The sequence below is a fragment of the Ammospiza nelsoni genome, chromosome 5 (genome assembly GCF_027579445.1).
Source record: "Ammospiza nelsoni isolate bAmmNel1 chromosome 5, bAmmNel1.pri, whole genome shotgun sequence".
In the NCBI taxonomy this organism is placed as follows: Eukaryota; Metazoa; Chordata; class Aves; order Passeriformes; family Passerellidae; genus Ammospiza; species Ammospiza nelsoni.
The window spans coordinates 33,952,799-33,968,685 of NC_080637.1; the positions used below are offsets into that span (position 1 = coordinate 33,952,799).

Sequence of the window (15,887 nt, forward strand, 5' to 3'; positions counted from 1 at the left end):
AAGATAAGTAAAGCAGATTAAAGCAGGTAAGGATGCAGGAGCTTACAACAAACTGATCAGTATCAACCATCTTACAGGCCCGTGATGAGACTAAGTGAAGTCATATTTTGTAGCAGCATGAGAGACAAAGGGTTAAAAGCAATAACCCATTCTCCCTATTGTAAAAGAGCAGTCCTGAAAGCCAGAGAACTCAATAGCAGAAACACATCACAAGCCTCAGGCTTCTCATGCCAAGGGTAAATCATATGAAACCACAGGATCATAGAATGGCTTGGGTTGGAAGGGACTTTAAAGATCATCTAGTTCCAGCCCACCTGCAATAAGCAGGGATTCCTTCCACTAGATCAGGTTGCTCAGAGTCCCATCAATCCTGGTCTTGGACTCTTTCAGCCACAACTTCTTAGAGCTACCTGTTCCAGTGCCTCACTACCCCTACAGTGAAGGATTTCCTCCTTATATCTAATCCAAACCTACTTTCTTTCAGTTTGAAGCCATTCCCCCTTTTTCTGTCTCTACAAGTCCTTGTAACAAGACTCTCTCTATCTTTCTGGTGGGCTCCCTTCAGGTACTGGAAGGCCACAATTAGGTGACTCCAAAACCATCTCTTTTTCAGGCTGAACAAACCCAACTCTCTCAGCCTTCCCTCACAGGAGAGGTACTCCATCCCTCTTATCATCTTGGTGGCCTTCTCTGGACTCTCTCCAGCAGGTTGATGTCCCTCCTGTGCTGGGGACCCCAGAGCTGATGCAGCCCTGCAGGTGGGGTCTCACCAGAGCAGAGCAGAGCAGAGGGGCAGAACCCCCTCCCTGGCCCTGCTGCCCACGCTGCTTTGGATGCAGCCCAGGACACGTTTGGCTCTCTGTGCTGGGAGGGCCCATGGCTGGGTCATGTCCAGCCTCTCCTCTCCTCCCCCAGCACCCCGAGCCCTTCTCAGCAGGGCTGCTCTCCATCTGTCCCTCCCCAGCCTCTGCTGATACCAGGGATTGCCCTGATCTGGGTGCAGCACCTTGCACTTGGCCTTGTTAAACCTCTTGAGATTCCCTCAGGCCCATTTCTTGAGCTTGTCCAGGTCCCTCTTGATGGCATCCTGTCCTTCAGGTGTGTCAACTGCACCACTCAGCTCAGTGTCACTTGCCAGTTTACTGAGGGTGCACTCAATCCCTTCATCTGTGTCATTAATGAAGGTATTTAATAACACTGGTCCTCTGAGGGACATCACTTGTCACTGATGCCCTGAGACATTACCACTACCCTCTGGACGTGACTGTCCAATCAATTCTTTATCCATCTAACAACAGTCCACTCACTGAATCCATCTCTCTCCAGTTTAGAGCTAAAGATGTTGTGGCAGACCATATCAAAAGCTTTACAGAAGTCCAGAGAAATGACATCTGCAGCCCTTGCCCTGTCCTCTGGGATAGTTACTCCATCACAGAAGCCCAATAGGTCGGTCAGGCAGGACTTGCCCTCAGTGAAGCTGTGCTGGCTGTCTTGAACCACCTCCCTGTGCCTTAGCACACCTTGCTGGCACTACAAAGAGAAAAGTTATTTATTGTGTATATTCACAGCTGACTGTCAGTTTACACTGGTGTCCCTGATGCAGGCATCTGGCACCAACAGCAGAACATGCAATGGATTTGATGAACAAGTAAACTGCACAGTAAGATGAGACTAATGTGCCATAGCACATAGATTTAAGATCTGCTCAGTGAATGTGAATCACTCATTAGCTTCCACGAGAGACAAAAATATCCCATGTGTTTTACCTAGTGACACATCTGTGAGTGGATATTTCTGGAAGTGTTAGAGTTATGTCTGTGTTATCTCCTGCTGTAAGAAAGATCCAATACATATGGAATGACCTTGGGACTCAGAGGTTTTCTCCTTGAGATCTGCATATTGCCTGAAGCACTCAAACTGTGGCTGGATTAGGGCCTCAGGAAAAAAACACCAGGAATTAATAACTTTGCATTTAGACAAGGATCAGGGCAGTGCCTTTAATAAACCTGTGGTCACACACTGGAGACAGAAATAAAATTCAAAATGAATAGCTGCATAAAAGGTTATTATCTCTCCTGTGGCTCTTGTGACTGTACGGCATGCACACCCCTCTGGACAGTGGCTGAGCAGTCTCACTTCTGACATTTCCCAAATGGAACACTCAACATTTTGACTTCCAGCATTGTCTTGTAACTTAACTTGTGTATGTGTCTGTGTAGCAGTATTTAAAGTAATGTTTCAATTAATACAGCTATTATGACCTTTGTTTTGCACATTGATTTTCATTCTATCTGTCTCTGAAGCAACATAAGAGAAGAAAACTTCTTAAAAGCTTTAAGCAATTAATTCATACTTAGAATTTCAAGGGATCTCAATTCACTGCCCTGTATAGCCAGGAGACCTGCAGCTGCAGTCAAATGCTAGAGTATGTTAACCTATCTATTCTGTCAAAACCCTATATGAGACAAGAGAAATGTACATTTTAATTTGTAAAGCAACAGAAAGAAAAAGGCAGTGTGGAATCCTACAGGGCTCCTGACTTTACTTCTATTTGCAAGGTCTTGCAACACTTCTAAGGCTGATGAAGATCCTAAGTCAGTCCTTGGAGTCTCTGGGGCTTCTGCTCCTTTGGGCTTGTAAAATCTCTAGCTTTAAAGAGTCTCCACAGCTCTGGATGCACTTGAGTGATATTGCTTTATGAAACTTAAGGGTCAGCCCATAAGTTCTTTTTTCTCCTCTATTTTTTGCCTTCCACAAATTGCTGAATGTCTACATTAGAACTGCAGATTATCTCACCTGATCTTTAAACTATGCAAATTTTCTCTCCGTAGTGCCCTTCTTGTCAGGCAGAATTGCTAAAAGGTGAAGCAGGTTTCTTTAAATATACCTTCATAAGGTCATGACAACATTAATTAATTAATTAGCTTATTTTAATAGGTGAATTTAAAGAGGCAAAAGCCTTGGATGAGGCTAGCAAAAAGATTTCCCCTTTCTAGGAAGTTCTATCAGTGTTAAACACTGAGTTCAGAAAATAGAGGGTGTTGCTTTAGTTAAAATCAAGCAGTTCTGTGTCAGGGTGACTCTGGTAGATTTGCAACAGAAAACAAGCTGACTGTTTCTGTTTTGTAGAGAAAACTTACAGGGTGCCACATTCCAGCAAATCTATCCTGGCTCAAATAAGAGCAAGAACTGTTAAAGAAGCCAGAGAAACATATGGAATTTGAAAGTGCAATATGTTCATTTACTCCTGAACACCACAGAGTGGTTTGAATTAACAAACACCCACTGAAGAGAGAAAGCTGTTGTCTCACAAGTGCAAACAACTAAAAAAAGCTTCTTTTGTGTCCAAGTTCTGGCAAAAGCTGTTAGTTTTCTTTAACTACAGTATCCTTGATTCAAAGATTACCCCAGCACGAGCATCCAAGACTTAAAAAGTAGGTTGCTCAAAAGATCATAAACTCTAGATATGAACTACATAAAAATGGTCAGAATTTAAACTCAAGGTAGTCACTACCTTTGAACTTATCTGATTGCTCCCTTTCAGAGAAAATATGGAAGGTTACCCAAGCAGATGCAACCCCAATTATAGACACCACACAGAGCCCAGTGGCATCATGGCAGATCTTTGAAAACCTGAAGAGAAAATGCATCTCCTCAGCTTCAATGTACTGATAAACTTTTATTTTTTGTTTTAGACAAAGGCACCATGAATCTTTGTTTGTAGCTTGTTATTAGTGTTGCATTCTTACTCTCACTACAACTCCAGCTGTAAGCAGCTAATTATGATACTTCACCTGACCACTGCCTAACAGTGAGAATTTCAGTCTCTCCAACCTAACTTTATAGCTTGGAATTAATATGTTTTATTTGATTGCCACAGGAGAGGATTCAGGTTGTAAAATTACCTTGACAGCGGCAGCAAGTCACTGCTAGCTACAACCTTGCCTCTGCTTCTCCCCTTCCTCAAAATGAGGGCTCAGGTGTAATCACAGGGCACAGAGAGCTGCACTACACAGACCTCTCCCACCACTAGATGAAAATAGGTGACCCACATGACCAGAAATTTTGGACACTTAACGTGTAAGGACTACAGAGAAAAGCAATAAAGCCCACAAAGATCATGTTAATTCTATACAGTTCTGGGTAGAGCGAGTCACCACAACCACGTCCTTTGCAAACACTGAAGTGCAGCATTATTTAAGCATCACAAAGTTAAAAAACACAGGCAGTGCCTCTAAAATCAACAAGAAAGGTAAGCAATCACAGTACTTCAACACTGGAGAATGTGTTCTGCAAAACAGAAACACATTTGGAAGACTGCATCCTCCACAACTTCAAATGTAACTTTTATCACATTATAAAATACTTTCTCAGAAATTAGCTTTTTCAATTTTCTTCAGGGATTATCTTGGTATGTTCAAACTCCTACTATGACAAAGTCTCTTTGAAACTACAGCAATACACTCCACACACCAACCTGGGAATATTTTCAGCAGCATCTAAAAAAAAAATCTCTTCCAAGAAGCTGAATTGCAAGTTTATTTCCTTGGACCCAGCAGAGCAGGAGACTTCAGGATGTATTAAGCAAGCACAGGTGTAACCCCAGAGTTCAACAAGAACAGCCACATCTCTTACATTATATACACACTTGATTACCCTGCACAGAACCCCTTGATGCTTTTTTTACTCCATTTTGTCTAGGGTCCAGAAACAATAAAATGTACAAGCTTCCCAAGTGACCTCTTGAAGACTTCAGCTGGGAGAACTAAACTTTGAGAAATAGAGCACCTTTGAAACAGCTTATGCTTACAGGAGTAAGAAAAGTCAGTTACACACTACAGGACTGTAGTTGAAAAATAGTTCGGGATTATTTTCTTCATCTAGTAAAACCATTTCAAATCAAGTTCCAATTTCATGCTATCAGAATGTATTTTATGGCTCTTTCCAGTTCTGGCCACACAGAATGCTACTTTACAGGATATTACCATCACTAACAGAAGAGAAGGTATTGAAGCAAACAGTGCTACAATTATATCTCTAGGAGTAATATATTCTACTGAAAACTTATACCAGGAGGACCCTACAGAATACACAAGACTTCTGTGCAACTTTTGGATTGTTTCTGTCCCCTTCAAGCAAGCTAACCTACTAATCTATTTTCAAGCATCAGTTATTGAAAAGTCACCTTACCCAATATTCTCCCTTTGTTTTAGTCTATTTTCAAATTCTCATCAACCCTCAGACAGCGTTACAAACAGTTTATGGGCAACATAAGAGTTGAGAAAAAAGGATAACATTTCTGTTATTTTTAAATTTCTTTTCATTACTCATACTCTCTCTTTCACGTTACTCCCAACTTTGACTTTCCTGCTCTTGAGGAGAACTAAGAGAAGATTCCAATCAGAAAAGGTTTCCTGGCCAGGATTCAATGGATTAGGGTGAATGATTTTCAGCCTTTGCACCATGGTCATAAAATAGCTGCACAAGAGAGCTTCCCAACAAAATTTCTTGTTCACACCATTGCTAAATACTATGCAGGGCACACAGATTGGAAAAAATTCAAAACCTACTGGGGGCTAGGTATTATCACGATGCATTAGAAAGACAGTCTACTGGTTCCCTCCCTGTTTCTTCTTGCAGACTCTGCTGGATCACCACTCCATACATTTCCCAGTGTTTGAGTTCCTTTTCCTTCCTTCCTTCTGACTCCACAAGTCTCAGGTTCTTCTACCTCCTTTAATTTTTGTTGGATAACACATTCATTGCCAGGAAGACAGGAATAGTAAATCCAGATTTGGTGCTGAGAACAAAAAGAGTTTATTCAGAGAGAAAATGACACAAAGAGACTGATTGGTGGGTGCTGCCTATAGAGTTACAACCCTGAAATTTCCACCTAAGTTCTGTATCCTCCTGAACTGAGCTCTATCCAGATAGTACTGAAAAGAAAGTTCCTGCCTTGAACAAGCTGCAGTTTAGGAAACAACAGAGTATTTCATCACGTGGTCTCCTCCTTACACAAACCTTCAAAGATTTCCAGAAGATCCAGTGAAATGGAGGCTTACACACCCCCTGGGGTATACAAGGAAAATTGGGATGGGAGTTTTCTCTGAAATGAAAGTTTGCTGGGAACTTTGTCTACAGCCAGGGGTTTATTTTAGAAAAAGTGGAGTAGAAAGAATATTGATTTAACTGTGATGATGGACAGGGTTTGGTCATCCATTGTGTTTGGAAGAAAAAGAAGAAACAAATGAAAACACCTAAATTCTAGTTCTCCTCAGAAGCTAGAACTCATCTGAGCTGTCTCCACCTTTCTGGACATGAATCTGTACAACTGTCCATCAGGCCTGCCAGACACTACACAAACCTGCCACTTCAATTCTTGACAGTTCAGTAAGCAGAGACATATATTGTAATAAAAAAAAGAGAAATCTGTGTCTCAGAGAAGAATAAAGAGGGCTGTTCTAGAATAAGCAAATATCTAACATTTTTCTTTTCAGTGTTAATCTTTTCCAAGGCTTTGAAGTTTGACAGTGCTATTTCACAAATCCCTAGGAGGCTGCTTTACTGCTAGGCTAGAAACCTGACTGTGGAACTGAGCACAAAAAGAAGTGAAAAAGACAAGAAATATTTCAGTCTGACTGGTGAGTATTTCTGTTTCTTGCTGCTATGAATTTTCTGTATCTTGAAAAAATTGAGGGGAAATGACAATTTCCAAAACAAATGGAAACAAATAAATTCCAAATCTCATTTTAAAAATCCTCTGGTCTACTTGAATTCCCAAAAAAACCTCCCATATTTTCAGTGAATTCAATCAAAGTTTGTATAACATGTAAGCTCATTTTTCAAGCCATTTGCCTCCTCTGTATTTCTTAACAAAATTTCTCTCCCCTATTCTTTTCTCTGTGGCAGTCTTGTGACTTTTTAATTATGTCTTGTCCTACTAGCAGCACTGGCAAAAGGCAAAAGAATTTTTGTTAGATCAAGTATTCCCCTCCCTCGTGTGACAGAAAAGCTTACACTTCATTAACCTTTATTATAAACTAGTCACTGGAAAAGTTACTTTGCTAGAATCCACACTATGGTTTCAGCCTACAAACCACGGAATTGTCAGAATGCTAAATTACAGTAAAACACTGCTCACCTCCTTATGAACCCAAGATTAATGATGCAACGCAGAAGGGAATAGCAGTGCTACTAGGAGCATAACAGGTCACAATCGCTGCTAAAACAGCTCATGGAGAACAGGCAGGGAAATATCACAGCTGGCTCCCAGTGTCACAGCCCCAGATCCTACCAGGACCTACCCATCACCGAGACATCGTATTCCACCAGCAGAGTCGCCTCCTGCCCGCACTGCTTCAGAATGCTCATGGCTTCAGCATGCGTGGTTCCCAACAGCCGGATCCCATCCACACTCAGCAGCCTGTCCCCAGGTTTGATTGTGCCCTCTCTGGAGGGAGAATAAAGGAGTGATCTTTGTTAGTGTAAGACAAATTGATGTGGACATAGTACCATTTTTATGCAGAGCGATTCTCTTGCGCCCTCCCTGACATCCATCCCTCTTGCCTTAACACTTAACATTTGCTTTGACAGCCAGAATGATCAGAGGGCGCAGTGGAAAGGAAATTGCTTTAATTGGAAAGTCAGTGACTGGAAAACAGCTTACCACACGGTGAAATAATCAAGTCACGTTAAATTGCATCTAAGTATAGCTTCTGCTCAACATATGCTTTCTTTCTACCTTGTCCACACAGCTCTGTTTTCATACATACACAAACACATCCTCCTCCAATATTTTCTTAAAAATAAACACGAGGTGCAAACACATGGGTGCTGAAACAGATTGCAAAATATGAATGTCCATTTATTGATTTTCTTTAAAAATATCTTTTACTTGCATAATTCCAGTTTTCCTTTCTTCCTACTCAGAAGTAATTCAGCTCTAAATCTAAATGCTGTCTCCTAAGCACATCTCATAACCTATTCAGAACTATAACAAAAAATTAAATACTAACACTGTCAACTTAAGGATCGTGGAGAAAAACAAGGAAACCAGGGGATGAGGGAGAGAAAAAAGTGTGGGAACAAAAGAAACGCTCGCTTGAAACATTTTCTTCTTAGTTTCCAAGGCTGAAAATGTCAACATAGGCTATAGATATCAATCTGCTTTAAAGAAACTGCCCTTTGAGTTTCTTTAATGGTTTAAGGACACAAATGCCATTTCTGAAAATAGAGTTTGTGCATAAAAATAAAGCAAATATTCTTTCTTTATATATATATATATATATATATATATATATATATATATATATATATATATATATATATATAATGGTATTATATACAAATATGGCCAAAGCATAAATCTGTGCTCAGAAGTTTTCTAGGTAAAGTTATGTGTGACCTCACATGCAGATATGTACAAACATCTTAACACAATAATAAAACACTCAAACTGGTCACAGTATTATTTTGAATCGCAAGAGAAAAAGATTGTGGTGTTAGAGTATAAAAAGCATAATTAAGACCTACATCAGTTGTCCGAAGAATGCAAAAAAAGGTGCCCTGACCTATTGCAGGAATTTATTCTAATTATTTTAGGTGCAAGATTCTAAATTAAAGTTCACACACACCATAACATGCTGAGCCTCTGTGGCTGCCCATTACTATTGCTGCAGTTATTATTATTTCTATTACAACGATTAAAGACAAACCCATGAATTCCAAAGGACTGTATTTAAATGCATCTATTTCACTCAAAATCTTAACTTCTGTCCCAAATAATTCACCTTTCTCCATTTCTCTTTCATATGAACTCCAGAGAAAGATGAATTGTACCTGTCAGCAGGCCCTCCAGGTCTGACACATGTTATTACTACAGGACGAGATTTATTTCTGTCATCGTGTGCTCCACCTGAAAAGGAAAAATCCAGAGAAAGTATACCTTCATTTTATGCTTTTTATGAAAGCTCATTTCCAAAAGGCAAGACTACATCTTGCATCATGCACCTTCACAGATGGACTAAAAGAATGAAAAAAATGGCCAAGCCATTAATATGACCCTCCACTGAATTTTACCTAAATAAAATCAACTTACTCTAGGTATAGATGAATCTTTAAAAACATTTATATGGAGGGATTCTTACTAAATGAGTATTTTTTTCTTAGAATTTTCACTCTGAAAATAAGATCTCAGTGTGAACAATTGTTCTGCAATGTTTGCAGCACAGAGAAAAAAAATCTGCGCTTTATGTATATGGAGACTAATTAGTGACCACTAATAATTTATGTATTAAAGAAAAAAGACATTTTTCCTGAAGAAAATAATAATTCATTATTGGGGTATATTAATTAACAGCTGCATCTTTTTTCTGTTCTCCAAGTCAATGATAATATTTTAGTTGTACAATTCAGACTACCAGCAGTATTAATCAAATTTCATGCCTAATATATAGAAGTACAACATGTAAATTTTTTTTAAAGAACTATGATCTTCCCGGAGATTTCAGTGGAGAAGAATCTGGTGTTATGTGACCAGAGTTTGTCATGTTTTCTTGGCATAGTTGATTACTTACAATTCTTCCATTAACAAAAATTTCAGCACCTCATAAAAGCAGCACATGAAAATAAGGAAAATGTAATATATTGATTTTTACAAACTGTAAGACATAAATCTTGACATATTTCTGAGTGCTTCAAAAACTTACCACTTTTTTTTAAAACAAGAAAATACAGAGTTCAAACTCAACAATGACTCACCTCTTATTACAAATCCAAAAGTGTTCCCCTCTTTATGTAAAGTAACTTCCACAGTTCTAAAGATGAGACCTGACCCTTGTACAGCTAAAAGAAAAAGAATTCAAACCTTAATGGTTATTATTTTTCTAATTATACACACAGATTTACATATTTTCTAATTTAAGATAGATATTGAGTCATGCAATTGGAAAGACTCAATTACAGGACAGACAGACTGAAGACCTGTGATTACGTAGAACTCACCCTCTTTTTGAGAGAATTTTGGGATAGATATTTTGCAGAGTGACAATGGTGTGGAAAAAGACACAGATGCATATAACAGTTGAGGAATTTGAGTCTTACTGTTTAAATTATGGCATAATTTTGCTTTTCTTATAGTTACAGAAGAGTGCTAGAACACATGGAAACACACAGTGAGACAAAAATGATACAAAATTCTTAAGAGTACCTATTGAGCTTCTTGTTTAGCTTTGAAAACATTTGTTTTTGTCACTTAGAGAGAAGACAAGATTTTTGGGCTGTTTCTTTGATCTTAGGTTACTAGATTACAATGCAAAATGCATTTTATTATCATAAGGACTTTTTTTTTCTTTTTCAAAATGCAGCATGCTCTCGTATAATTGGTGAGTTAGTAAAAAAGTTCTTTAGCTTCTAGCTGAGTCAGTATTTTCTCTGGAAGTACTAAAGAACTGGTGTACAGCTGGACTAGGAGGTGAGAAGCCTAATGCACAGACTAATGCATTTGGGTGTGATAATCCACTTTACAGAATTTGAAACCACTGCTGTTAAGAGACCAGCAGACAGTTTGCTATTAGCTTTTACAGGAAAAACTTTGGCAGGGTCTAAGAACTCTATTTTCCAATGGGAGGAGGACTCACATGCACTCACACTTTCCACCTTCCACTCAAGTACTGCAAACAGTACAAACACACATAAAATTTAAAAAAAAATCAAAACCAAACCAACCTATAAAATACATGTTCTGTGAGCAGCAGAGCTAATGAAAACTTGTGTCATTTAATGTTCCTGCCTGCAATAACCAGAGTTTCCCTGTCAGGTCACCTTGAGGGCGCAAGGGTGCCACAGGCTACCCTGTGTGTGCTGCCAATCATGAAAGGCACCAGGAAGAGCAGAGGGCCCTCAGTGCTCCCTGCCCTCTCTCTGTCTCTCTGGGGACCCTCCTGCTCCCAGCTCACTCAGGTGTTTATTTCCAGGAGATGTACCGTACGTAATGTACTTTTTTTGAGTTTTTCAGTCCCTATTAAAAAAGTTACTGCAGGGAACCAGGAGAACCACCCAGTGAAATCACATAAATCTCAATTTCTTAGGAAAACAGGTGAAACATGGCCCTCCAGAGCACTTCTCTGTGCTGCAGTAATTCCTGCTATAGCTTGAAGATCACAACTGTGTTACCGAGTCCATGTGGTTGTTTTCTCTTCCTTTAGAAGTGTTTTACTGACAATAAAAAGAAGAATGAAAAGACAACTTTTGCCTTCATTCCTATTCACAGAAAGTGGCCTTGCATGTAGGTCATGATGAACCCACGCTTCCCCATTTGTTTGGTGTGACCTGTAACTTCCACAGGGGAGAGGTGAAACCCACAGCTCAGCAGTGAGGAATGGCAGCAGCCTCCTTCCGCGTGGGGACAGACACTCAGGTGGCTGTCCTTGAACCCCAGCCTCAGCCTGCTGTGGGAAAAAACTGCTTAACCCTTTCCAACAGGGAAAGGCAGACACGTGTGGTCGCACCTCTCCTCACAAAGAGTAGCAGGCACAACTCTCTCCCAGGATTTTTCCTGGGGAAGGCAGTGAGAAGCTCAGAGAAGAAGAGAAAACAATTCTTATCTCTTCACTGCTCCTTTTGTTTTGCACATGCGGAATGTGTTATGGAGATTGTTTACCCAAAGTGATTTGTTAATTTGTTAATTTAATAAAAACCACTGAAAGTTGTTTTGATTCCTTGGCCAATTGAGTCAAAGCTGTGTCTTGACTGTCTCCAGATAGTCATGGGTTTTTCTTTAGTATCTTTGTAGTATAGTCTCTTTAGTCTGTAATGTAGTACAGAATTAGTGCAATATAGTATAGCTTAATAAAGCAATTATTCAGCCTTCTGAAATCACAGAGTCAGAGCAGATTATTCCCTGCATTAGAGTCACCCATCATCAATAGACACGGGGCAGGCACTGCTCACCTTCCAGTTTTAAACACTGAGGTGGCTCGTGCTGAAAACAGCAGCTGGACCCTCCTGCTGTGAATACTTCAGAAATGGAAGGAAGCACTAGGGAGTGGGATTACCAGTGCTCAGCCAAATTTAATCCATCATTATTAAATGACTGACATTTTCTGGCTCTGAAACTGCAACACTGCTCTGCCTGAGGGAGCAAGCATGGGAACAACAGTAGAATTTCATTATGTATGGGGCCAGGAAGGAAGTGCCAGGGCTTCTCCACACAACTGCTGGAAAACTTTAATGTTTAACAAAAACAGCTTGCTCACTAGGAGTTCATGGAAACAACTACTCTGCTAATTATCTCCAACTTTATCATCTATGCTTGTATGAAGAGGCTGGAAGTTCCAGAGAATTAAACAGAAAGTTACAAATGCTGCTGTAATTTAGTATGTCAAAATCGTCTCAGTGAACAAGAGTGGTACATTGCTAAAAGAGGATGAAAACCAAAGAAAACCCAGTTGAATAAATGCAAAACAAATAATGCTGATGAAAGAACTACGTCTGCAGCAAAGTAACTCCGAACTCAGCTGATTAATTCAGATACTCTGCTTCAGAACATGAAGTTCCCTCTCCACAAGCAAACACTAATCAACAGAGGACATTCAAAATTTTTTAGTGTGCTTGTCAGGAGGTTCAAAAAACTCTCAAATACATAACTAGACTAATCCTCCAGCTGCTAGAAAGCAGTGGGGAAATTCATCAGCTTCTGAGCAAAACTCCCCAAACAATACCCAACCAACCAAAACTAACCAACAAAAAACCAACCCTCACCCCCAGAAAACCAAAAAACCAACAAAAAGCAGAGATTGGTAACTCTGCTCTGTTGTTGGTGAGATTTCTGCTTCTAAAACATTAGAGAACATCCCTCTGTACCACCAGTTCTTTTGTACTGCTTCAACGTTCTGTGATAAGCCACAGGAATAAACAGAATTAAGAAAAGAAAATTAAAAAACAACCACTACTAAAATGACTACTACCAACCATGCTCATCTCATTGTTGACTACGTCTGCTATTCTACATAGGCTTTCATTTTGCTCTGGAAATACTTACAGACTGGAGGCAGCTCATACTCCACTTCTAACACAACCCTTTCACCAACATTCTTGAGCAGGCTGATGATCTCATCATGGCGAAATTTGGTCAGGTTGATTCCATTCACAGATTTGATGTAGTCCCCTACATCCAGCTGGTCACTCCTAGGGAAAAGTACATATTTCCTTTGTGAAAGACAGATCTGATGAACCAAACTAAATCCTTTAAATTACTGTTTAGTAACTGTAAGAATTTTTTTCCCATGAATCTAGATCAAAACGAGTTGATATTACTAACAGAACAGAAAGTGGCATTTTAAGATATTAACCTACTCTAGCTTGTTAAATATTAAAATAAGAACATTTTTGCATTATTCATTCCTGAGGTACAAAACCAGCCCTACAATAAAGGAGCTGGATGATTTGACTGGTTTGGGCATAGGATCTGGGAAGTCATCTTCTTCATGTCCCCATCTTTGTCTCTCTCTGTTTGGGAAATGTCCAAACAAAAAAAAAAAAATTTTTGTTCTACTCAGTTACTTGGAATGATTTAGCTCAACGCTCATCTTTTGACTCGTCTCACTCATGATTAAAAGCCTTTTTCTTTGCACTGTAGTAGTAAGCAAGGTACCTATCACTTTAGAGTCTTTTTAATCTCAAAGCTATCTAATGAAGAACTAAAAACAGAATAAGATTATGGTAGCAATATCATTCTTTTTTCCCTTTTGTTTTTTTCCCCTCAGTATGCTATGCTTGTCTCAAATTTTTGTTCAAAGACAAAAAAACCACCCCAGAAATAAAACATGTATATTTTAGAAGAAATACCATGAGTTTTATGACAACTTTCAAAGATTTCATTGCTATTTCCAGTTTTCATCAAAGTAGCCTTGAGCAAAAAGAAGGACCAGCTGTTGCCATTTCCCTGAGGTTCTCCAGTGTGATGGCCTGCCATTACAGATGCATCAGTCACATATTTTTTAGGTGACCTTTCTGATGCAGCACGTATTTCTGAGGCAATCACATATTATAATGCATTTTGCAGCTTGAGATGCGGTTACCTAGCAGCGATTCCTCCCTGACGAAGGTTAGATACTCTTGGTTTCCCATCCTTGTCGATACCACCCGATACTGTGAGCCCTAGGGTGGTGCCTTCTTTTTTCATTAATTCAACTATTGTTGAGCCCTTGAATTCCTCTGTTGAAAGAAAATTATTCACATTATTAAAATTTAAGTAGTAACACAGATGTTGCCTTTCCAATATGTCACCTTCTTCCCAAGAAAATCATTCTGTGTTAGTAAGAAATAACATGTACATCTGGAGATTTTTTTTTATATTACAATTTACAAGTTCTGTCCACAAGGCTCTGCATATAGATAAGTCTTGAGCCATATGTTCTGTAAAAGGTTATTAAAAACGACACCAACGTGCTAGTATACTATACAGAGCCCACAAATATGAAGTCTGGGAACACTTACAACTAAAGATAGTTGTTTCTCATTTTAAAAAAGCTATCTTTCCTCATTTTCTGCTCTCTACCTCTGACCTCTGAGCTTTATAATGCACTTCAACTGATTAAACAGAAGGGTAAAGCACACCATGATATACCAGAACTATAATTTTAGGTTCAGACTCACTATGAGGCCACAAGGAGATGTCAGTGTTAATAGAACAATTGAATACAGCAAGAATCCAGACAGAGATACATCAGATTTTAACAGTTTTATTCCTTATTTTCACATAAATACAGCTCCACTGTAACTCTCTGCAATTTCTGCAGAACAGGTATAAAGTAAGTGAAGGCCTTTCATAGTGATTAAGTGTATATAAAATTTCCCTCACATGCTAAAACACCTTCTTCTGCAGTTTCTTCATTTTTGGAAAATGGTAAGTTAATTCCACAGACAACAAAGGCAGGCCACATGTAGCAAAAGGCGTCAAACTTTCAAAAAGGTATGTCCTTATTGCACATGGGTGGACAAGGTAACCTACATAAGCAGTTTCAGCAGGACTGCAACTCTTTGGAAAGCCACATATCCATTGTTTGCAGTCTGAGAAGACCTAGTAAAACCACCAGCTGCCCGGGTATTCTGGAAAAATACATGAAATCCTAAATATCCTGGAAAATTCTGAAAGGATCATCCTGTCAGAATTTTCAGATCATTTCAGGAGCATCCGTCTCAGGATCCTCCTTTTCAGTACTAATATGCAGCTTTTAGGTGAATTGATCAGATACAAGCATCAAATATTCACTGTAAACAAACAGTATGTCTGCACTGCATCAGCAAGTTGCTGTAGCAGCATGAGATTTAAAGATGAAAAGCCTCCCAAAAACCAAGCAAGGTCCTTGTATATATTCAAATGTTCACCAGTAAGTGTAGAAGTAGCACTATCCAAATAGCAACAAGGCTCTATCAAGATCATTCCACCTGACTGAGGAGACGACGTAACACATTTTGACCTTATAATGAAGAGCTGCTGCCCTGAACAAGAACTGACAAACCACCACCATTACCTCTGTATTTGAGGAAATGGTGGCAGATTGAGGAAATAATTCAGAAGAGACTCCAGTCCTGGTGCACAGGCTTGTAATTCGTGGTAGTACTTCTACTAGGATTAGCTGCTGAGCCTTTTTCTGATGTGGCATCAGCCTGTGCTCCTGCTCATTTCTAGGTGTCTGACAGGATCTACTATCTATTCCAGCTGATGATGACCTCACTTCAGTTATTCACATTTTGACCATTATACAGCATGCTTGGACAAGAATTCCTCTGTGCTTATAAGCTTCTACTACTACAAAATTCTGCAATGCATCCAGCAACCCAGGTTGTCAGAAGCAGACAGCAGCATAGCTAACCGGTGCATTCTC

General features: G+C 39.4%; 1 protein-coding gene across 1 annotated transcript in view; it reads right to left on the reverse strand.

Annotated features, from left to right (window-relative positions):
• Positions 1-15,887, reverse strand: part of GRIP1 (glutamate receptor interacting protein 1) — a 212,269-nt gene that overhangs the window by 63,521 nt on the left and 132,861 nt on the right. The window contains exons 3-7 of the mRNA XM_059471871.1: positions 14,079-14,214; positions 13,040-13,185; positions 9,760-9,843; positions 8,839-8,914; positions 7,305-7,450 (exon numbers count right to left, since the gene is read on the reverse strand). Coding sequence (XP_059327854.1) covers positions 7,305-7,450; positions 8,839-8,914; positions 9,760-9,843; positions 13,040-13,185; positions 14,079-14,214 — 588 coding nt within the window. The remainder of the gene's footprint in view (positions 1-7,304; positions 7,451-8,838; positions 8,915-9,759; positions 9,844-13,039; positions 13,186-14,078; positions 14,215-15,887) is intronic.